Genomic DNA, 24,475 nt, shown 5'->3' with positions numbered 1-24,475 from the left:
GGCTGCCTTTGAGAGAAAGGGCACTGCAAACAACCAGAACAGTAAATTCAAAGTTATTGATATAACTTAAAAAAGAAAGTATTTCAGTATTTGGGAATTGGAGATAATAACTGGCAAAAGAGAAGATGATCATGTTATGTAGAAATGCTAACAGTCTAAAATGATTGTAGACTTAAAATATTCTATTTCTGTTTAAAATCTTCACATTTTGATTGTAGGTTTTAAAAAATTTCCTTTCCTTCCCCCATCACTAATTACATTGGTTGAAGTAAACTCTCAGATGTCTTTCAGTATCTTATAGGTTTCTCCTGGTATTGGAGGAGATATATAATATTTCCTTTTTATTTTTTACTATTTATTTTCATAAAAAACACTAAATAGCAGTAAAGAAAAATAATTTGTTTTTTGTGTCAAGACATCAATGCATTAGAACAGATGGTTTTTTCCTTAAATAGCTGGTATAACAAATCACTATTTACTTAGATTAATGATAGTAAGATTAAATAGTAGGCACTTTTAGAGTTGTAGCCTTTTAATTTGTTGTGTAACATACAGAAAAGTACACAAATTAGAAGTAAATAGTTTGATAAATTTTCAGACTCATCATCATCTACTTCACCAATCCAAATCAATAAATTGAACATTATCAGAATCCTAAAAATCTCCTCAGGCCTCCTACTAGTCTTGCTTGCCCTCATCCTAAAGGTAATCACTATTTTGACTTACACGTTCATAGATTAGTTTTGCCTGTTATCGAACTTTCTGTGTATTTATGTGGAGTGTGTACCCAGGAGTAAAATTGTTCAGTTGTAGGGTATGTGAATGTAGTGCCAGATCAACCACATATTTAGTAATTTAAAACAGCATCCATTTATTATCTCATAGTTTCCTTGGGTCAGATGTCCAGGCCCAGCTTAGCTGGTTTCTCTGCTTAGGGTCTCATAAGACTGCATCCAGCGAGTCCACTTGGGGCTGTGATCTTATAGAAGACTCACACCCTCATCTAGGCTCACGGGATTGTTGGCAGAATTCATTTCCTTGAAGCTGTAGGACTCATAGCAGCTTGCTTCTTCAAGGCCAGAAGGAGACTGTCTCTGAGTTCTTAGGAAAGACTAAGCTGTCTTCTTTAATTACACATTTTTATCTTGAGATAATTGCAGATTTATATGTAATTATAAAAACAGCTAAATCTACTGTATTCTTTACTGAGTTTCTTGGCATATTGATATTTTCTTATGTACAAATTTTTTTATTTTAAGATTTGCATAGGAATATTTAAGGAAACAGTTTTCTCAGTCCAGGTTTCATATAGATAGGCCTTTAATAGAATGGAATCATTGTTAGTTTTATACATTTTACAAAAACTTGAAAATCTTTGCAATAGGCTAACATTTGAAGATAGTTGTCAGATCAAGATCTCTCTGTTTTCTCATCAAACTTTTGTTTTCATTTAAGAGTATTAGTCATGAGTTAAATAAACTGCAGAGCTAACATAGTCCCAAAACTGCCTTCATTTTTTCTTCTAATTAAAAAAAAAATAGTTTTATTTCTTTTTAATTTTTGGTTCTGCCAGGTTGTTACTGCTGTGCCATTATTACTGCTTTTCTCCGGTTGTGGAGAGCAGGGCCTACTCTGTAGCTGTAGTGCATGGGCTTCCTCACTGTGGTGGCCTGATGAAGCGCATGGGCTCTAGGATGCTCTCACTTCAGTCTTTGGGGCATGTGAGCTCAGTACTTACGGCTCCCGGGCTCTAGAGCACAGGCTCAGTAGTTGTGGTGCATGGGCTTAGTTGCTCTGCAACATGTGGGATATTCCCAGATCAGGGATCAAACCCGAGTCTCCTGCATTGGCAGGCGGATTCTTTACCACTGAGCCACCAAGGAAGCCCCTGCCTTGACTTGTGACACCATCTACACATGCTGGAGGTTCCCAGAACCACCCTTAGTTTAAATAATAGGCTAGCAGAACTCGCTGAAGAACTATTATACTTATGGTTACAGTTTATTACAGGGGAGATTATAGGTTGTGTGTGTGTATGTGTGTGTCAGTCTTGTCTGACTCCTTGTGACCACATGGACTCGTGGGTTAAAACTTGTCAAAAGAAGGGATGCATAGGCAGCTTCAGAGGGTTTCAAACACCAAGTGCTCTCTTTGGTGGTCCCACCTTTGAGTGTGGCAGTATGCATTGGACATTGTTGGTCAGCGATGCTCATCTGAGCTTCAGGGTCAGAGTTTTTATTTTTATTATATCCATTAAATAGCTATAACTGTTTATCTCTTTGATTGATTAACTAATTGCCCAATATGGTCGATCCCATCTTCCAGGTAGACTAATACCAGGTGACTCAAAGCCCTCCAACCCTAAGCGAAGAGTCTGCGTTGAACCCCTAAGAAATAAAATTGAAGCGTTCATTAACCTCTCAGAACTGTGTATTTCAAAATTTTTTACTGTGACCCAGCATAGGTGTGTTTTTTAATGTTTATGAATGTATATATGTAGGGGCGTGTGTGTATTAAGCTGTAACCAGTGTTTCTGAAAACACTAGTCCACTACATTTATAAAGAGTGTTAATGGCTATCCCCTGAACTGATGGCTTGTAATGAGATTTTAGTTCATAGTTAAAAATCCTGACTCTGAAAATCAGACCATTGAGAATAGTGATGGCTAATTATTAGAAGGAACCAGCTTAAAACTGTAGGACCTGAACAGATAAGATCTGAAGAGGAATTGAGGTTCTCTTGCATGGAGTGGTCTCCAGAAGTACAGACTGGAAAGGATAGTATAGTTGGTGCAAAATGTTATCCAATAGGGAAACTTGGATTTTTAAAATATAAAAATCAGAATGTTCATTTTTGTGCTTTGTTGCTAATTTCTCAAAGCTGCTTAGAATAATTTGATTCATCTTTCCTCAGATCTTTGCATGCTAATTCTTTCTTTTCATTCCGATTTCAGTATAAGTGGTCTCCTCAGTTAGACTTTCCTTGTGTCCATTTTAAAATAGTCACCCCATCACTTTTAATCCTGTCATCCTGTTTTCATTCTTGGCATAGCCATTACCCTTACCTGATTTTTTCCCCCCTATTTGCCTATCTCCTTCTCTAAAATGTTAGCTCCATTAGATCAGGGGCTTTATCTTGCTCACTGTTTTATTCCCGGTATTTAAACAGCATGTCTGGTAGGTAGTATGTACTCAAATAATGTGTCTTAAATGAGTGATCTAGTCAGTGTTCCTCTTAAACCTCAAACAGAATACATTTCTTTTGGTGAGACTAGAGTATACTATAATTATCACCTCCCTTGTTCATTATACTTCTTTCCTGTTTGTGCAGTCTAAGATTGCATTTACTTTTTTGGCAAGCTCATTGTACCATATATTCATTTAGTTTACAGTGAGCTAAAATTTCCTGGTATTTTTCACATGAACTGTTGCACATACTTTTTCTCTCCCTGCCTTTTTTTTTTTTTTTAAGTAGGTAGTAGGGTTTGTGTGTGCGTGTGTGCATGTACACATGTGCTCACACGAATACCCATTTATAGATTTGGCCTTTTAAATTTTTTTCATCAGCATTTTTGAGTATGATCTAAGAGGGAGGCTAATTAAGAACTAATGGTAGGTTTGCTGAAGAGATCTTAAGATGAATTGAAAGGCTAGAGGAACCCAGAAGATTGACCGGATCCCAGATTTAAGCTGAAAATACTCATTCATTTGGAGGGGCTATGTGCAAGCTGAGGAGGTAGATTCTCTTAGACAGATTTTGGAAGATCTCAGTTGACATGCATAGGTTTGCTTCTTCCTATTCTTAAAAGAAATGTAGCATGATTTCTGCCAGGTTCAGACCTAGCATTGGAGTTAAACCCTTCATGAATCTAAGTATTACTCTCTTTGAAACTTAGTATGGACATGAGTATAGTAATACTTGAAGAATTATGTTCTCTTGCATCTGTCCCCTCTTCCTTCCCTGATTTTCCTTTCCTAGCCATCCCACCCTCCCACACTGTGTCCTCAAGATCCTAACCTTCTTGTTTAAAGCAGTCAGTGGAGCATTTTTAATTGCCCTTTATCATTTATAAAACCTTAAGTCATTGTGAACTTCCCAGCACTATTCCTACAGGTCAGTGCCTCTTATATTCTTCTTAATTCTGTCTTTTGTACTCTGCGTTTTGAAATCTGGCAAGTTTGCAACCAGTATTTTTAGATATACTACATCTGTCCTTGTTAGAATCATTTCTTATTGAATTGTTGGAATTTGATTTTTGAGTCCTGACTTGCTGAACTGTATTTCCTGACTTTGTTGATCTGTCTTGTGCTTTTGTAAGTTTCAGGCCACATGATGATACTTTTTTTCCTTTAACATCAAAAGGCCTACATTTATGACACACAGCTAGTATGCCTAAGCATGTTGTGGATGCCAAAAGGTCATGTTTAGTTTTTTCATATAATTCCCATCACTTCTACTTCCACAAATAACTTCTCTTGTGGTTAGAGTTACATCCAGAGATGCAGTTTCTCTCACGACTTCCTTTGCATTCTGCAAGATGAAATTATAATATGAAATTAAGTATATTTTGTGATTTCTAAAATGCTTTTGACTTTTTATGTATAGCTACTCTTCAGTATTTGATTTTCTTTTGCCTAAAGCTGTAAATCAAATTCAAATACCTTATTTAAAAATTTTTCCTTATTGCAAATGTATTTAAATTAGCCTCCCCTTACCATCATTTTTATTTATGTTAGTAATTACTTGAGTGTTCAAGTAGTTTTTTAAATATCTCAGAATTCTGAAAGTAAAATTGATTTTTCATAAATTGTATACAAAAAACCAGTGTCTTTGAACATAACCAATTCTCAGTCTTCTCTTTAAGGATTTGAGGGTTGTTTTTTTTTCCTTTATATTTATTTTATTCAGTTCAGTTCAGTTCAGTCGCTCAGTCGTGTCTGACTCTTTGTGACCCCATGATTCACAGCACGCCAGGTCTCCCTGTCCATCACCAACTCCTCGAGTTCACTGAGACTCACGTCCATCGAGTCAGTGATGCCATCCAGCCATCTCATCCTCTGTCGTCCCCTTCTCCTCCTGCCCCCAATCCCTCCCAGCATCAGAGTCTTTTCCAATGAGTCAACTCTTCACATGAGGTGGCCAAAGTACTGGAGTTTCAACTTTAGCATCATTCCTTCCAAAGAACTCCCAGGGCTGACCTCCTTTAGAATGGACTGGTTGGATCCCCTTGCAGTCCAAGGGACTCTCAAGAGTCTTCTCCAACACCACAGTTCAAAAGCATCAATTCTTCGGCACTCAGCTTTCTTCACAGTCCAACTCTCGCATCTATACACAACTACTGGAAAAACCATAGCCTTGACTAGACGGACCTTTGTTGGCAAAGTAATGTCTCTGCTTTTCAATATACTATCTAGGTTGGTTATAACTTTTCTTCCAAGGAGTAAGCATCTTTTAATTTCATGGCTGCAATCATCATCTGCAGTGATTTTGGGGCCCAAAAAAATAAAGTCGGACACTGTTTCCACTGTTTCCCCATCTGTTTCCCATGAAGTGATGGGACCAGATGCCATGATCTTCGTTTTCTGAATGTTGAGCTTTAAGCCAACTTTTTCACTCTCCTCTTTCACTTTCATCAAGAGGCTTTTTAGTTCCTCTTCACTTTCTGCCATAAGGGTAGTGTCATCTGCACATCTGAGGTTATTGATATTTCTCCCGTCAATCTTGATTCCAGCTTGTGTTTCTTCCAGTCCAGCGTTTCTCATAATATACTCTGCATATAAGTTAAATAAGCAGGGTGACAATATACAGCCTTGATGTACTCCTTTTCCTATTTGGAATCAGTCTGCTGTTCCATGTCCAGTTCGACTGTTGCTTCCTGACCTGCATATAGGTTTCCCTAGAGGCAGGTCAGGTGGTCTGGTATTCCCATCTCTTTCAGAATTTTTCACAGTTTATTGTGATTCACACAGTCAAAGGCTTTGTTTGGCATAGTCAATAAAGCAGAAATAGATGTTTTTCTGGAACTCTCTTGCTTTTTCGATGATCCAGCTTTTAAAATATTGTCCAAAGAATTTAGAATGTGATGATTAGTGTTGTCCACCAAATTATGCAACTGTGTGGTGGTTAATTTGCTTACACTATTTCCCTTATACTGTATCAGGTTTTCTCAAGACTGTAAAAATGTATTTCACCCATGGGTTTTGTCAGACTGCCTTTACCACACTTCAGTCTCTCTTTTTATCTGGAAGAAATAGAAAATAGCAAATGGATTTACTGCTTTGGAAAGCCTACTGATGCCTCATTCATTGTCTTAAATGTAATGCTTTATGGACTTTGGACCAGTAGTCATCTATGACAATAACTTAGCAGAAGAGTTGAGCTTTGCTGTTATTTCAGTGTGATAGATATTTGTCCTGTCTGTGCCTGAACTCTTTCATCTGCAGTTAGGAATAATTAATATTTGATTAATTTTAATAATTTGATTAATAGGAATATTGTGAAGTCAAATAAGAAATAGTGAAAACTTTTGGGAAGGAAAATTATTTTTGAATTAACATATTCAAGAAATCTTACAGTAAATAGATGGGGAAACAATGGAAACAGACAGACTTTATTTTCTTGGGCTCCAAAATAATTGCAGATGATGACTGCAGCCATGAAATTAAAAGACTCCTGCTTCTTGGAAGAAAAGCTACGACCAACCTAGACAGCATATTAAAAAGCAGAGACATTACTTTGCCAACAAAGGTCTGTCTAGTCAAGGCTATAGTTTTTCCAGTAGTCATGTATGGATGTGAGAGTTGGACCATAAAGAAAGCAGAGTGCTGAAGAATTGATGCTTTTGAACTGTGGTGTTGGAGAAGACTCTTGAGAGTCCCTAGAACTGCAAGGAGATCAAACCAGTCAGTCCCAAAGGAAGTCAGTCCTGAACCTTCATTGTAAAGACTGATGCAGAAGCTGAAGCTGCAATACTTTGGCTACCTAATGTGAAGAGCTGACTCATTAGAAAAGACTCTGATGCTGGGAAGGATTGAAGGCAGGAGGAGAAAGGGACAACAGAGGACGAGATGGTTGGATGACATCTCAGACTCAATGGACATGAGTTTGAGCAAGCTCCGGGAGGTGGTAAAGGATAGGGAAGCCTGGTGTGCTGCAGTCAGTGGGGTTGCAAAGAGTCAGACATGACTGAACAACTGAACAAGAAGCATTTTAGAAAAGATGCTGTGGGAAGTTTGTATTATTTACCTAAGTGATATTTATATATAATACTTTAATTTTTTTGATAGAGTTTCTTTTTCATTTTCTTCTTTTTTATCCTTTTCTTTATTTTTGGTTTTGGCTGTGCTGGGTCTGTGTTGCTGCATGGGCTTTCTCTAGGTGCGGCAAGCAGGGGTTACTGTCTAGTAGCAGTGCATGGCTTCTCACTGAGGTGCTTCTCTGGTTGTGGAGGCTGGCTTCAGTAGCTGCGGCACGTGGGCTTAGTAGGCTTAGTTCCTTCAAGGCGTGTGGGATCTTTCTGGAACAGGGATCAAAACCGTAACTCCTGCACTGGCAGGCAGATTCTTAACCACTGAGCCACCAGGGAAGCCCTAATATTTTAATTTTTTATTAGTGGTGTGATAATTTTGAATTGTTTTATGGAAAGGGCTTTAAATTTTGTACTTGTGATAAAACTCATTCTCTAATTTCGTTTTCTCTCTCTCATACAGTGAAGTGAAGTGAACTCTCTCAGTCGTGTCTAACTCTTTGCAACCCCATAGACTGTAGCCTACCAAGGCTCCTCTGTCCATGGGATTTTCCAGGCAATAGTACTGGAGTGGATTGCCATTTCCTTCCCAAGTTTGCAATTCAACTGTAGCCTGCCATTTTCCCTTCATTTATTTAAGAAAAGTATTTAACACTGTCACTTTCTTCCCATTTACTTCTTAATCTACTGTAATATGGCTTACACCTCAACCACTGCGTTAAACTATTCTTACCAGTAACCTGGAATATCTTACAGTGCCAGAAAGTAAAGAAGTGTTCAAAATATGGTGCTGGTAAACAGAGCTTAGGAACCAACTTGAAGGAGCTCTAAAAGGTCAAAGATGGAAAAATTTGAATGACAAATAATCTTGTTATCAGATTATAACCCATAGAATAAAATAAGTTTATACCAGTCCATGAGTCTATACAAGTATAAATAATTGAATAAGTGAATGACTGAATGAATAGATAAAGAGAAGAGGCAACGTTTGTTTGTAGTAGAATTCCAGTTGAAAATGTGGAAGGAATGATGGAAATAAATATTTTCCATTAGGGAAATAACCACAGTAATAATAATTGTTAAAGGCAGCAGTCATCAGTTTTAGCTAAAATAACTAGGCAAATATTTATGAGAGGCAAGATATTTGCATAGTCTGATAAGATACTTAATAATCATAAAAGGAGAAATTTATGATAGTCATGGCAGACATTACTTTAACCAAGGGATCAAAGTTAACAGTACCAGTTATAAGACATACTGTCATCACAGTAAAGCCTGATACGGTGATGCAGTGAGGTGGGCACAGTATCACATTACAGCAGTAACAATAGTATCTGACATTTCTGAGTATTTGTGTGCCAGACGCCACACTAAGCACTTTACTAGCATTATCTGTTAGGCCTCACATAGCCCTAGAAGATAGACACTATTATTATCTCCATTTTACAGATGATGAAACTGGGACCCAGGGCTGGCTGAGTCCAAAGCGCTTTGCTTTAATCACAACATTATGCTGAGAACAGCTTTTAGTGTCATTAGTAATTTGTGGACTGCTGAATTCAGTATATTTAATGTTGTCAGTAAGGAACTTCATGAAATTTTGTGGTTTAATGTGTTTAAGATATAATTTTGTTTAGAAACAAAAGACAAAGTTTTGAACAATATGGCATTGAAAAAGCAACACAAACTAATGTAAAATAGGTTAAATATTATTTGTTTTTATATCACGTATAACCATTTTGTAAACAAAAAAGTTTTCATGAAATGTTTGATATTTTTATTGAAACCACTTAGCAACTCTAACGGAGAAGGCAGTGGCACCCCACTCAGTACTCTTGCCTGGAAAATCCATGGACGGAGTAGCCTGGTGGGCTGCAGTCCATGGGGTCGCTAAGAGTTGGACACGACTGAGCGACTTCACTTTCACTTTTTACTTTCATGCATGGAGAAGGAAATGGCAACCCACTCCAGTGTTCTTGCCTGGGAGAACCAGCCCACCAGGGGGAGCCTGGTGGGCTGCCGTCTTTGGGGTCGCACAGGGTCGGACACGACTGAAGCGACTTAGCAGCAGCAGCAGCAGCAACCCTAAATGTAAAAATCTGGTCCTATTACTTCCCTGTATGTAGTGAATTACTGATTCCCTATTTCAGTTTAGCATAAAGTCCAGATATTTTAGCATAACTTACAACACTTGATAATCTAACCCATTACCTTTCTGTCTTAATTGCTTATCATTTTTCCACATGCATTGTTTTCTTGTCATGCCAAATTACTTGTTATTCCCAGAATACAACTGTTTAAATTTCTTTATTATATATAACATTTCATGTGTACACAAAATCAGAGTATCTGTCACTCAGCTACAACAGCCATCAGTTTATAGGCAATTTTTTGTCTAGATGACCCTATGGCTATCATTACCACCCCCTCCAGCAACTATCTTGAAACACACCTCAGTGATATCCTGTCATCTGTAAATATTTCAGTTTATATACCTAGAAGACAAAGGTTTTTGCTTTAAAACACAACTTTAAAATTAGTTTGACACTTAATAACTATTATTCCTTCATAATCAAATATCCAATCAAAGTTAAAGTGCCCTAGTATTAACAAATATGGTCTTACACACTTTCTCGGGTCTGTATCAAGACAAGGGCCACATATTGCATTCAATTGATATGAATTTTGAGTGTCTTCTTTTTTCTTTTTAATTTTGGAATTACATTTAGTCTTAAGTCTCTTGATCTGTGGTTACACTTTGTTTCTTATAGTTTCTTTGTGAAGAAACTGAGCCATTTGTCTTTAAAGTTTCCCACGTTCTGGATTTTGCTGAATACATTCCCATGGTATGCTCTAACATGTTTTCTCTCTCTGTATTTCCTGTCACATAATAATAAATTTTTATTTAAAAAAGATAACTTTTCATGAATATCTACTATTTGTCTGAACTACTATGTGGATGATTAAATGAAATACAATAATATTATCTTACAATGTAAAATTCAGGACTCATGACAATAAAAGAGAATGTCGTCACTAGGTAAAAGTGGAAACCTGGATACTAGCACAAGTCATAAGAATAAGCCTTTTAATTTGTGAATGTGGGAGTTCACAGATGTAAAGAAAACAAAATAAAATAATTGCCTCACGTCTATCAAAAACTCTGAAAACAAATCTGTGGGTAAAACTCAGAAGACTTTGACATAATAATTTGGATCAATTTTTCCTGCTTTTTTTTTTCTCTTTAACAGCAAGTCTTTATTGGTACCCTTGGAAATAACGTTATGTAATGAATGCATAAGAAGTTAACCACTAATGTTTGATAAATATTATTAAAATCAACTATAAATTTATTGTTTTTAGAGTTTAGTTTAATATGAGTACTTAAGGAAATAATTATATAATTCACCCTAAAATAAAAATATTAAAAACTAGCATCCTGGCTTACTATAAACAGTTTAACAGAACTAAAATGCCTTCTAAGTTAGGTTTATAATATCAAATTGTCTTCAGATATTTACTTTACATTTATTTATTGAAAATTTTTTTTTATTTGACTGTGCTAAGACATATAAAGGATCTTAGTTCCCCAACCAGAGCTCGAACCTACACCCCCTGTAGTAGAAGCTCAGAGTCTTAACCACTGGACCACCAGGGAAGTCCCTTTGCTTTCCTTTTGATGGCAGAGTTTTTAACTCTTCCCTTTTGACTTCCATTTCAACACTCGTGATACTCACCTTACCATTTTTGTAGTTTTCTTTTTTTGACTCCTTTTCATCTCCAGCTATTCAAAACTTGATGTTTTGGGTTGCACTACTGGTTCTCTTCTTTTATTCTGTTGTCTCTTGGCAGTAAAACTCAGTCTTGCTCAAGTTTCATTATCTCTGTTCTGTTGTATATTCTCTTCCATTGGAAGCTCCATTCACCTCATCCCCAAAGTCTGAATCCTGAGAGTCCTCTCTTCTGAGAAAAGTTGGAAGGTTTTTAGCTGTAATACAGTTTAAATATGTTGTTGAAAATTCCTCATTTTGTGTTTTATTATTACCAAAGACTTATATCAGTTTTGTTACTTGAGATACTGTATTCCTTTGTATTGTTGTAAAAATGTGTGAAATAGAACTTTAATTTTTTTATATTTTTCCCTAAGAAAGGAACCTGTGCTCAGTAGTAGATGTATAGTAGTCATGTGACCATTCTCCCCTTCTTTGTGAAGATTTTTGATTTCCATTCATATCTACACACTGGTGATTCAAGTTTTTAACTGTTTGTATGTGGTGTTAGAAAAGACTCTTGAGAGTCCCTTGGACTGCAAGGAGATCCAACCAGTCCATTCTGAAGGAGATCAGCCCTGGGATTTCTTTGGAAGGAATGATGCTAAAGCTGAAACTCCAGTACTTTGGCCACCTCATGCGAAGAGTTGACTCATTGGAAAAGACTCTGATGCTGGGAGGGATTGGGGGCAGGAGGAGAAGGGGACGACAGAGGATGAGATGGCTGAATGGCATCACTGACTCGATGGACGTGAGTCTCAGTGAACTCTGTGAGTTGGTGATGGACAGGGAGGCCTGGCGTGCTGCGATTCATGGGGTCGCAAATGGTCGGACACGACTGAGCGACTGATCTGATCTGATCTGATGCAACTAAAATATTTGAAATGGATGAATTGAGAATGGACCAGTATGTGGGAAAATTACTCCACCAAGAGGAGAAAGAATTGAGTTCCCACTTAGATTTTAACGTCTCTAGCTCCTTACCCAAATCTCTTTGCTTCTTTTATGAAAGAAAAGAGGAGTAACTGTGGTATTAAAACCTTCTAATTTTTAAAAGGTATCATTCATAAAGGCTGGGTACCACTCTTTTTCATTCTATTCTACTTCATTTTTTTAGTACTAGTCTGGACCTACTAAATTTATATTGTGACTTGTTATTAGGTCATGGTTTATGGTTTGGAAAACACTTATATCATAAATCCTTGAGTTTCTCCAACATTGAAATATGACATCCAGGGTCTTCTGTATATTCTTCCAATTGCTATCAAAATAATTGATATGTCACATATATCAAATCTTTATGATTTGCTATGACTTGTTTTTATAAATATTTGTATTTTATGTATTTTTTTTTTCATTTAGCATACCCAATCCTTGGGGAGGAAGACCTTTGCCTTTATTTTTTTTAAGTTGTGTTTTGAAACTGTGACAAACCTAGAGAGAAATCAAAAATGAAATACAAAAAATTCTATTACTTTGTAAAGAATTGGAGAGTGCACTGCAAATTTGATGTTCCCTCACCCCGAAAGACTTGATCTATTTCCTATTTAATAATAAATATTTGGGCTTCCTGGTGGCTCAGATGGTAAAGAGTATGCCTGCAATGCAGGAGACCTGAGTTCTGACCCCTGGGTTGGGAAAATCACCTGGAGAAGAGAATGGCTATCCACTCCAGTATTCTTGCTTGGAGAATCCCATGGACAGAAGAGCCTGGCGGGCTGTAGTCCATGGGGTCGCAAAGAGTTGGACACAACAGAGCAACTAACACACAATAAGTATTAATAAATATTACTAATAATAAATATAATAAATATTCTACAGATAATATTTTCCTTTATAACTATAAGCATAATGAGTGGGAAATTAATACAGCAGGAGCTGTTGGGACTGAGAGAAAGATTGGACAGAATATGTTGAATGCTTATGTGGGCGAAAAAGAAAAATTGTAACATTGAGAAAAGTTACTATTAACTACCCTTTTGTATATTTGTGTAAATTGGGAAATTGCCTACATTAAAAATGATTAGTTACTTAACATTTCAGTGTTCATGTTCCATGAGAATATAGTTTTAAAGTATAGTTTTAAATATATTTTTATAAAAATGTAATATAGTTTTAAAATCACTAGTAAAGTAATGCTCAAAATTCTCCAAGCCAGGATTTAGCAATACATGAACCGTGAACTTTCAGATGTTCAAGCTGGTTTTAGAAAAGGCAGAGGAACCAGAGATCAAATTGCCAACATCCACTGGATCATCGAAAAAGCAAGAGAGTTCCAGAAAAACATCTATTTCTGCTTTATTGACTATGCCAAAGCCTTTGACTGTGTGGATCACAATAAACTGTGGACGATTCTGAAAGAGATGGGAGTACCAGACCACCTGACCTGCCTCTTGAGAAACCTGTATGCAGGTCAGGAAGCAACAGTTAGAACTGGACATGGAACAGCAGACTGGTTCCAAATAGGAAAAGGAGGATGTCAAGGCTGTATATTGTCACCCTGCTTATTTAACTTATATGCAGAGTACCTCATGAGAAACGCTGGGGTGGAGGAAGCACAAAATGGAATCAAGATTGCCAGGAGAAATATCAATAACCTCAGATATGCAGATGATACCACCCTTATGGCAGAAAGTGAAGAACTAAAGAGCCTCTTGATGAAAGTGAAAGAGGAGAGTGAAAAAGTTGGCTTAAAGCTCAACATTAAGAAAACGAAGATCATGGCATCTGGTCCCATCACTTCATGGCAAATAGATGGGGAAACAGTGGAAACAGTGTCAGACTTTATTTTCTTGGGCTCCCAAATCACTGCAGATGATGATTGCAGCCATGAAATTAAAAGATGCTGACTCCTTGGAAACTTATGACCAACCTAGACAGCATAGTAAACAGCAGAGACATTACTCTGTCAACAAAGGTCCATCTAGTCAAGGCTATGGTTTTTCCAGTAGTCATGTATGGATGTGAGAATTGGACTGTGAAGAAAGCTGAGCACCAAAGAATTGATGCTTTTGAACTGTGGTGTTGGAGAAGACTCTTGAGAGTCCCTTGGACTGCAAAGAGATGCAACCATTCCATCCCAAAGGAGATCAGTCCCGGGTGTTCATTGGAAGGACTGATGTTGAAGCTGAAACTCCAATACTTTGGCCACCTAATACGAAGAGCTGCCTCATTTGAAAAGACCCTGATACTGGGAAAGATTGAGGGCAGGAGGAGAAGGGGACGACAGAGGATGAGATGGTTGGATGGCATCACTGACTCAATGGACATGAGTTTGGGTAAACTCCAGGAGCTGGTGATGGACAGGGAGGCCTGGCGTCCTGCGGTTAATGGGGTTGCAAAGAGTTGGACATGACTGAGCCACTGACTGAACTGAACTGAATAGTAGAAGGAATGTTTGATTATAAATATTTGATTGTCTACTGTTAAGATTCATCGTTAAATGGATTTTGAATCGAGTAATAGAATCTATTGAGAAGCTTTGTACGAGAAGTGAGATATTTTGGAAATCACCCTCGGTTCTGTGAATAGTGTCAGTGAGTTAAGATATTGAAAGAAAATGGCAAGAACATCTAAATCTTATATTCCAACCCTTACTTCTTTCTGAGGATCTAGTCCCAAATTTCCAATTACTCAAACTTTCCATTTCAAGCTCAGTGTGAAAAGAATTAAATCATGTACCCATACACACCCTTTCTCAACTAGATTTCCTGTTTCTTTTGTCTTCTCCTGTACTAGTACTTGGTCTAGAAAACAAGTATTGACTCTTCCTGCTTGTCAGCCATACCCACCCATGTATAGTTTATTTCTACATCTTGGAAAGAGGACTGGAAAAAACTGAACTTGTTTCTTGCATCGTTACTAGTATCTCTGCAATTTTGAGAAAGTCATTTACTTTCTTTTGTATTCAAATTAATCTCTATATCTTAGGGTATTTGAACCAGTCTCTGTAATATATTGGTATTTGAACCAATCCATGTAACTTACAATACAAATACAAAACTTACTTGTATTATACAGTGGTTAAGAGCATGTTTTCCATTATAAGGCTTTCTGCCTCCTCATCCCTGGTCCATCTTGCAGTAGCCGTGTGGTTTCAGGCAAGTTATTTCTCTATGCCTTAGTGCATGCTTGCTTGGTCACTTTAGTCATGTCCGACTCTCTGCGACCTTATGGACGGTAGCCCGCCAGGCTCCTCTGTCCATGAGATTCTCCAGGCAAGAATACTGGAGTGGGTTGCCATGCCCTCCTCCTGGGGATCTTCCCAATCCAGGGATCCAACTGGTGTCTCTTATGTCTTCTGAATTGGCAGGCAAGTTCTTTACCCCTAGCGCCACCTAGGAAGCCTCTCTGCCTTAGTATCCTTAGCTATGAGGATATAGTAGTACATATCTAACAGAGTTGTTTTTGTTTTTTCATTTTTATTGGAGTATAGTTGGTTTACAATGTTGCATTAGTTTCAGGTGTACAGCAAAGATTACACATATATTTATATATATACATCCACTTTTTTTAAAGATTCTTTTCCCATATAGGCCATTACAGAGAATTGAGTCGAGTTCCCTGTACTAAACAGCAGGCTCTTATTAGTTTACGTCTTTCATATGTAGTAGTGTGTATATGAGGCTTCCCAGGTGGCTCAGTAGTAAAGAATCCGCCTACCAAGCAGGAGATGTGGGATTGATCCCTGGGCCAGGAAGCTCCCCTGGAAATGAAAATGGCGACCCACTGCAGTATTCTTGCCTGGGCCTGGTGGGCTACAGTCCATGGGGTTACAAAAAGTCAGACACGTCTTAGTGACTAAGCAGCCACAGTGGTAATGTGTATATGTCAATTTCAGTCTCCCATTTATTCCCCCCTCCCATCCCCTGGGAACCATACATTTGTTTTCTACCTGTACTCTACTTCTGTTTTGTAAATAAGTTTATTTGTATCCTTTTTTAAGATCACAATAAGCAATATCATATGATACTTATCTTTCTGTGTCTGACTTTCTTCACTGAGTATCACAGTCTCTTGGTGCATCCATGTTGCTGCAGATGGCATTATTTTGTTCTTTTTTATGGCTAATATTCCATTGTATATTTGTAGCACATCTTCTTTATCCATTTCTTTGTTGATGTACATTTAGGTTTCTTCTGTGTCCTGGCTATTGTAAATTGTGTTGCAGTGAACATTGGAATGCATGTATCTCTTTGAATTTTGGTTTTCTTCGTAGGGTTGTTTTTAAGATTAACTGAGTTACTGTACTGTAGATCCTTGAACAATGTGGGGTTAGCGACTCACTGAAAGATCCAATTATAATTTATAGTCAGTTTTCCCTTTATGTGATTCCTCCATATTTGTAGTTCATGATTCCTCCATATCTGTGGTTCCACATCCTTGGATGAAACCAGTGGTGGATTATGTAGCACTGTAGTATTTATTGGAAAAAATCTGTATATAAGTGGACCCAGGCAGTTTAAATCCACATTGTTCATGTGTATATCATATTAGGCATAGTGCCTAGAACATAGTAAGGATAATATGTGTTAGCTCTTCTTCTTATTATTTCTAGAAATTATTTGTGCCCCTAAGTCTCTCATTTTGAAATACTACCATAAGAATCTCTCCCATGTGCTATACCTCTCCATTATCACTATTACCCTACTACTCAGGATTGAATTAATTATTACATGTAAAATGCTTAGAATAGTGCCTGTCACCTAATAAGCATTTGGTGTTAGCCATTATTATTGGTTATTATGATTTTTACATAGATGACCTCTCAGGTTACTAAGATCCTTTTCTTGCCATTAATGATCCTATGCCTTTAATATCCTTTCCTGCTCTTTACTTTAGTCTTTCTAGGATACTATTCATATAATGTAGCTCCATTTCGGGAGCTTTGATGCCTAAAAGGAAAAAAAAACTAAAAACAGGTTCTTTGATGCAGATGTTAGGTGATCTGCCAAGACCAGTTGAAAAAATGGCATTAATGAAAGAGGTCAATGTCAATTTTGAAACAGTGAAAATTTTGTTTTAGGTATTTCATTCTACTAAAATAGTCTCAATATTTTATAGGAGAAAAATGGTATTAATTATCAAATTCAGGAGGACTTGCTACTTATTTTTAGTAACTGACCAAAACTCAAATTGTTATATGAAAAACTCAACAGTTTAGTTGAAACAGAATGTGGAGAGTAAAGGTCAGGAATGTTTTAGGAGTTTTTTGAGGTTAGGAAAATAAATTAATGTATGAATTCAGGTTTAAGTAAGAGAAAATTTTAAGTAGGATTAGTTATTCTTTATAGACAGATCTTATGTGTTCATTTCAAAATCTTACGCTTCTTTTTAGAATTTAAATGAAAATAGCTTCAGTTCTCTGTTTTAAAAATAACATTGTTAGCTTTTTGTTAGGAGAATAATGAGAGACCTTATCTAATTTCTTAAAGAGAAGTCACTTGTTATGTGTTCATTTCCATGACCTCCTCTTTAACCCTTCACTCCTCTTCAGCTGTGTTTATGCTTTAAATATTTTAGAATTATCACGGAGAAAAGTATTTTTCTCTGGTAATAATTGCATTGGACTTTGTTTTTTTAATGATGATAGCTACATAAAGCCACTTCACTACTGTTTTCATTTTCAAATAATTTTTTGAAATCAAGTTTTTACGTATATTTTTTAAAAACTTTACTACAGGAAATGGTAGAGTGAGAGTTAAATATGTTACATGGAGGGAAGAACAGTCCATTGGGGGTTAAATTGCAGAGTCTAATGGAATAATAACTGGTAGCACCATCTGCTGGCCTACTTCCGCAGAAGGAGTCAGTATTTTTAACGACATCTCTAATATTCATGCTGATGCATTTTGATGCTTTGTGCATTCATTTCTTTCTGTGCTTTGTTGGAATCTGGCTATCTGCTTACAGCTATTGAGGAAACTCAGCTTTTTAGGAGGGGTTTACGCCTTTTTCATATCTAATTAGGATGAACAGTGGATATAAACTTGCCAAGGCAGAAATGTGTTGATAAATCACAATGTGTATTTGTGGAGGGTTGTGCATCTCTTGGTTGCAGCTTGCTAAATAGGCCATTTAGGAATCTTCTTTCAATGCTTTTTTCTTGAGCACTGCCTGGGGTGGTGAAAAAGCAGAGGGCAAGCCTTTGTCTGACGCCAAAAATGTCTTCAGTGAAGAGGCCAAGAGGAAGGGTAAGTGAAAGCCTGAATGAGTGGGAGGAGGAGGGGTTCTTTGGGCTAAAAGGCTAATGGGATTGAATAACCTTCCTTATTACTGGCTGCTGCTGCGGGAGTCGTACTGCATCGCCATCTTGAGCTTGTTGCTGTTTTCTCGCGTCTTGGTTATTTGTTATAGCCTGTAGGCCTTAAGGTGGCATTTTAGTGAGCAATTCTAAACCCTCCTTCCTTTCTCAGTGCTGTAGCACTGCTATGAAACCTTTGATGAGGCAGGTATAGAAAAGATATCCAGTGAAGCACACTGGAATCAGCATGAAAATGTGTTTGGAAATTCCTGGTGGTTTTTTCCCTTGCTGTAGTCAGAGGCATGTTTACGGGTAAGAATGTAACAAAACTGTGATCTAAGAATATGTGGATGAATGCGTGTTTGAAGAGGATATTCTTTTTAAAATGCTGTTGATTTGCTTCCTGTGATATTGCTAAAATATTAATAATTTTAACGTAAAACTATAAATTTGTTTTTTTCCAGAATTGCTTGAGCAAAATATTATGATATAGAAAGAGAAAAAAATCCTCATTTAACTCTTTCACAGAAGAACTAAAACTTTCTCTAATTTTTAGTATGGTTTTGTCTGTTTACTAACTAGCTATATTGCCGCATAGACTGCACATTAAAATGATTTAAATGGTTTCAGGTTCTAGTTCCAGTTTCTTGTAAAGCAGAGAGGCTTTGTTTTTCTAAAAATCATAATAAACTATGGGGAGTAGTCATTCTGAATGAAAATTGATATTTTAAATTTGTTAATAATTTTCAGAGTTCTGGAATGAAGAGGAAAGAAGATACTTATTCCAAATGCCCAGAATATTTATATGACTTAATTTTGATTAGCTGTATTTATAGGACAAAATTTGAATCAGCTAATTAAGAATGCTGTGAAAATATCAGTGAATCTATATTACCCTTCTTTAATCTTCATTTTTAAAAGCAATAGTTTGGCTTTTTATTTTATACCTAGACTAATATCTAAATCAGCAAAGTGTTTTAATTTTAAACTGTAACACATATATTTGCTTATGTATTTTACTTCTTTAAGCTTAATTCTAAAGTTTTGGTTGTGTGTATTAATTGTTTAAATGTACTTTTATATATTGTGTAAAAATTATTTTGATTTCTCTAGCCTCCATCTTCCAAGAAGAGTGATGGTTCTGGGACATACACTAAGTTGCAGAATACCCAGGTGAGGATCATGTCCGAGAAGAAGCAGAGAAAAAAGGTGGAATCAGAAAGCAAGCAAGAAAAGGCTAATCGTATAATATCAGAGGCCATAGCAAAAGCAAAGGAGCGAGGGGAACGCAATATTCCACGAGTAATGAGCCCTGAAAACTTTCCTAGTGCTTCAGTTGAAGGAAAAGAGGAAAAGAAAGGAAGAAGGATGAAATCCAAGCCAAAGGACAAAGAGAGCAAAAAAACAAAAACTTGTTCTAAATTAAAAGAGAAGACAAAAATTGGGTGAGTTGGTTAAGAATTAAATCTTCCTTAGAAGTTTTTGTAAAGGCAGTCTGTCTAATCTTCTACTTTTGATTTGCGTGTGATGTGTTTACTCTCACTTTGGAGTTTTAAGTTGTGTACCTCATTGCCTTTTTGAATGAATTAGGTATTGATAATATTCCAGAATTTTACTAAATTTACTGATATGTGAACATACCTTTTTGTTAGTAAAAAGAATTTAAAATAGGAAGATATTTTATATATAAAATGGAAAAAGGAAAAAGAAAATCCACATTGCTGTGCCAGTTCCAAATTTACTTTATTTAAAATTTAAAAGCGCCTTGAAATTCTTTATAATTGTAGATTTATTTCTCTCTTAGTTGTACTTCACTGGGTACTTTATAGTTTGGAAACATGAAATATAGTATTTTCTCATAAACCCACAACTTTGAAATAAATGGAATGGCAAGGAAACTAAGACCATTTGAATCAACAATAAGCAGCTCTCAGTTCTTACAGACTTACTTCCTTATAGTCGTTCTGATTTACTTTATGTAATAAAGAGGCCAGGTGAGGATTAATCCTCCAAGAGAATTATAAGGATAAAGAATTGCTTTTGGAGGGTACATTAATCCTAGGTGTTTTTATTTGACTACTTATTTTCAAAAAATAAAATGTAATAACTATTATTTGTTTTATGTGTTTGTTTATTTTATGTATGCAAGGGTAAAACTAATGTAAGGCTAACAGAGTTTAGACTTGTTTTTATGGGAATATTTGGTTATTTTTGAAGGCTTTATATGAAATTTTAATTAAGTATTTAATTTTTGTCCACATAAAAGAGTACACAATAAAGGAGAAATTTCATTATTATTAAAATCTTCATTTGCTTAAGAAATTATTTATATATTATATAGATATTTAGAACTAAATTTATAACAGTTTATTCACAGCATTTTCAATGCAACCATCAAACTAAGTTATATCATTAGGTCATGAAGTCTTTCAGTCCAAATCTTTAAATAATATGGGCTCTCTTGTTATAATAGAGACATAATTAATATTATTGATTTTATATTTTATTTGCAGATAGCTAACATTAAATTTGAAGTTTAGATTTTTGTTCCTTTTATGTTTAAAGGTTTTGGTATGAAAGTATCTTATTAGTTCAATATTTTGTCTAGTTTTAATTTAGGAAACCCCATATATAATCCTTTAATGTATTAAAAGTTACCGTAATTAAAATTTTCCAGTTTTAACTTGTACAGGGATATGGACAAAGTAGTAGTACTATTTGAAAGGATATTTAAAATAATCATAAGAGGAAACCTTAGAGAACCTTCAAGAGTTACAGTAAGTTTAAATGGGGGAATGGGAGGATAACTAGAGGAAAGGAAAAGATAACAGAGGTGAACCTGGTTCAAGAAAAAAAATAATATATAAAGGGAAATTAGAAATAATAAATTATAATAAAGAAACATGGATTTTTTAAAAAGTGTAGATTAATATGGTAGGGGATAGTAATATATTAGAGTATCTGTAGTCTGTGATATTTGTATTTTTGTTAGATTAGTAACGATAAATTATTTTAATATTGTACAGCATGATCAATTTAGTGTACTTGTTTTTTAGAGATAGCATTCGTGAGAAGAGGTCAGAATTGTATTGGAAAGATATTTCTATGGTTAGGTATTGAGTAAGTGATAGAAAAATCACTTGCTGAAAGTGGATGAGTTTTTGATAGAGAAATTTATAAGTTGCAGGCAAGTAGAACTGAAGCTTGCCCATATATTATTAAGCTATTGGGAGTGCAGCAGTTTTTTGATCATCTTTATTAGACAACCAAAGATTACTTTCATGTTGGAAGAAAAAGCGTGGATGGAAATGAAATGCATATACAACCTGGAGTTCTGTATTGGTCACTTCTAATATTTCATTACTGTGCTTTCTAGTTAGCCCACTACGTTGTATTATTTTGAATTTGCAGTTTTAAATTTTTTGTGAAGAACGATCCTTTAAATAGTTAAATTTATTTGCATCATTTTAATAGTATTTCATGATGTATTAAATATTTTCTTGTAAAGGTTTTGTTTTTCTTAGTTTTAGAAGAATCGAACTTTTGTTAGTATCAGATGATTTATATCAGATAAAATTAAAGTGAGTGTGTGCTGGAACTTAACCAGGAGCATCGATGAATGCTTATTAATGAAACTTAAATTTCAAAAATAGCTACATTTGTAAACAGTAAGTTATGATTGTATAGTCAGAGTTGTTCACTTAATGCACATACGTGATATCATATAATCTAGGAATTATTATATACTAAGACTAATCTGAAGAAAACCAGTACTGCCTCTGCTTGCTAATATGCGTGAAACCTTTGTATTTTTTCTGCCACTTTCATAGATTAATTTTTTTAAATACGAGGAATAGAGTTTCCTTTTCAGAGACTTTGATATAGTGTCATTTAATCTTTGCAGCAATTCTGACTTAGACGGGGCATGCAGTATGATAATGAGGTTCAGTGCTTTGACTTTGGAACTAGTTGTACTTATGCACATTCCCCCTTTATCGCTTACAAGCAGTGTGACCCTGGACAAATACTTAACCTCTCCAAATTTAGTTTACTCATACATAAAATGAGGATAATGGTAGTGCTTGCCTTATAGTGTTATATTGAGGGTGAAATGATTTAATAACATTTAAAGCATATAGAACAATACCTGTAAATAATGTTAGCCGTTATTTTCTGAAAACATAAATAGCATTTAGCTATTTAAGGAAAAACCCAAGGCTAGGAGCTATGCCCCTTGTTTGAAACAAGTTCTCACCTATCTGTTTAGGTTCTCTTTCTATTAAGGCTCTCTTCCTGAATAAGATGAGTTTAAAAATGAAGCAGACAAAATAAAAACAGAAGCAGTTGGTGAAACTGATAAGAAGGAGAGTAGTTTCACTTACCAATACTTTTTTTCTTATTGGTATGCCTCTGTTTATCAGATTAGCTAGAGTGGCATTTAGGACAGGTGGGTGAATTTTGTTTTGAAACATGCTTGGAGTTTGAAAGGAATTACATGGTTATATGGAAGGGGTTGTGTGAGTTAAAATGGAAATGCTAGGTATAAAATGAAGAGTGAGGTATAGGACTTTTTCTGCTTTGACATTTTTCATGATCTTGGCAGTCAGGTTACAACAAGCCACCTTTCAAATACAAGAGTGGGTATTTCTTTAATGATCTTTGCTACATAATAGAAGCTCCATGAATGGAAAGGAGTGAATTTTATGAAAAGAGTGAATGAATTGAAGATTAAATTTTAAATGATGCCAAATGGTTGCATTTGGTTTCTTAAAATCAGAAATGGCAAGCTAATCCTTCACTAAGTCACAGGAGCAAAATTAATGGTTTAGTAGTGATAAAGTAAATTCTAAAATAAATTCATTCTAAGACTTCTAGTAGAATTTTTCTTATAGCTCGGTTTTAGATTTAATTGAAGCATTTTTAGGTTTATGTTTTATAGCTTTGACATTTAAACTATGTTTCCATGTTGTCAATTATGATTTATACTTCTTTGCATTAGACTATCAGACTGACAAGTAGAATGCTTTTTACACTTAAAAATGTTCTTGTAGCCCTGTAAATTTAATCAGTAAAGGTAAAACCTTCACGATTAAAAGTTAAAAAAAACTTTTTTGTATTACTCATAATTATTCTTTCTGTTGTTACAAGAGTGGCAGTTAACAAGTGCTAGAAGTAGCTTTTCTCTTTAGTTAAAGCAGAAAACATCTAAATTAGGAGATATTTATCAAAGCAAGTTGGAATTAAGGGTGTCATGTTATAAAGAAAAACAGTAAAACATTTAATAAGATTTGGAAATTACAATGTGCCCTTCTTTGCGATTGTCATTCTGAGTGCCCAAGGGATAAGCAAAATAACATTTATTAATTACCTACTATGCATATACATATATATGTATGTTTGTATTTTTAAACAAACATGTAAGTATATCCATATGTGTGTCTAGAGAGAAACACACATTTAAATAATAATGGGAAAATCATATGAACAAAATCTGAGGGGAAAATAAGAGGAATCAGCAGAAATTGGGAATTATCACTTTATATTGCATAATAGTGAAATAACAAATGAGAGCCTTCCCTGGTGGTCCAGTGGTTAAGACTCCACAAAGGGGTGGGTGTTCATCCCTGGTCAGTCAGCTACTCCACGTGTCACAGGAAGTAACAACTGAGACCCTGATTGCAGACATTCAGAGTAGTAGGAATTTAGTGTGTGTTTGGATAAAATATAAATGTATTAATTAAATGTTTCTCAGCATATGATAAGAAAGCACTTTCAAAAATGTGTGGTATAAATTTATTATGTATTTTTAATTGTTAATCATGCCATTAGTAGACTGTGTAAGTTCTATAATTTTTAAATGCTAAGAAGATAAAATGTTTTATTGATTTGACTATTTCTAAACTTAAGTTCAATGAAAATCTGAAATATTCATCTGCAGAAAGAATTAATGTATACTTTATATATTATTTATGAATTTAAGATTTACAGGTCCATTTATAATACATATATTTTTATGTAAGATGTATTATAAGGTTTATCACTAGCAAATAATGTGTGATTATTTTGTTTAATCTAAAATGTCATTGATTATGACACTTATTTTATGTGTCAGAAAAAATATATTAACAGTTAAAACTTTGGCATACCTTTGATTATTAGGTGAATCTTGATTTCATAGATGTTAATTTGTGGGGGAAAGGTGTACTTTAGAGACAC

At 35.4% G+C, this 24,475-nt stretch overlaps 1 protein-coding gene across 11 annotated transcripts in view; it reads left to right on the top strand.

Annotated features, from left to right (window-relative positions):
• Positions 1 to 24,475, top strand: part of CHD9 (chromodomain helicase DNA binding protein 9) — a 224,888-nt gene that overhangs the window by 114,563 nt on the left and 85,850 nt on the right. For 8 of the 11 annotated variants that reach the window (XM_027513586.1, XM_027513587.1, XM_027513589.1 and 5 more), the window contains exon 3: positions 19,373 to 19,704. In XM_027513586.1, coding sequence (XP_027369387.1) covers positions 19,373 to 19,704 — 332 coding nt within the window. Of the gene's footprint in view, positions 1 to 18,126; positions 18,210 to 18,303; positions 18,572 to 19,372; positions 19,705 to 24,475 lie in introns of those variants that run through there. The other 3 variants (XM_027513591.1, XM_027513590.1, XM_027513593.1) reach the window with 2 other exon arrangements.

Source organism: Bos indicus x Bos taurus, chromosome 18 (genome assembly GCF_003369695.1).
Source record: "Bos indicus x Bos taurus breed Angus x Brahman F1 hybrid chromosome 18, Bos_hybrid_MaternalHap_v2.0, whole genome shotgun sequence".
Lineage (NCBI taxonomy): Eukaryota > Metazoa > Chordata > Mammalia > Artiodactyla > Bovidae > Bos > Bos indicus x Bos taurus.
The sequence above is the reverse complement of the archived record's forward strand: the minus strand, read 5'-3'. Positions and strand labels throughout refer to the sequence as shown.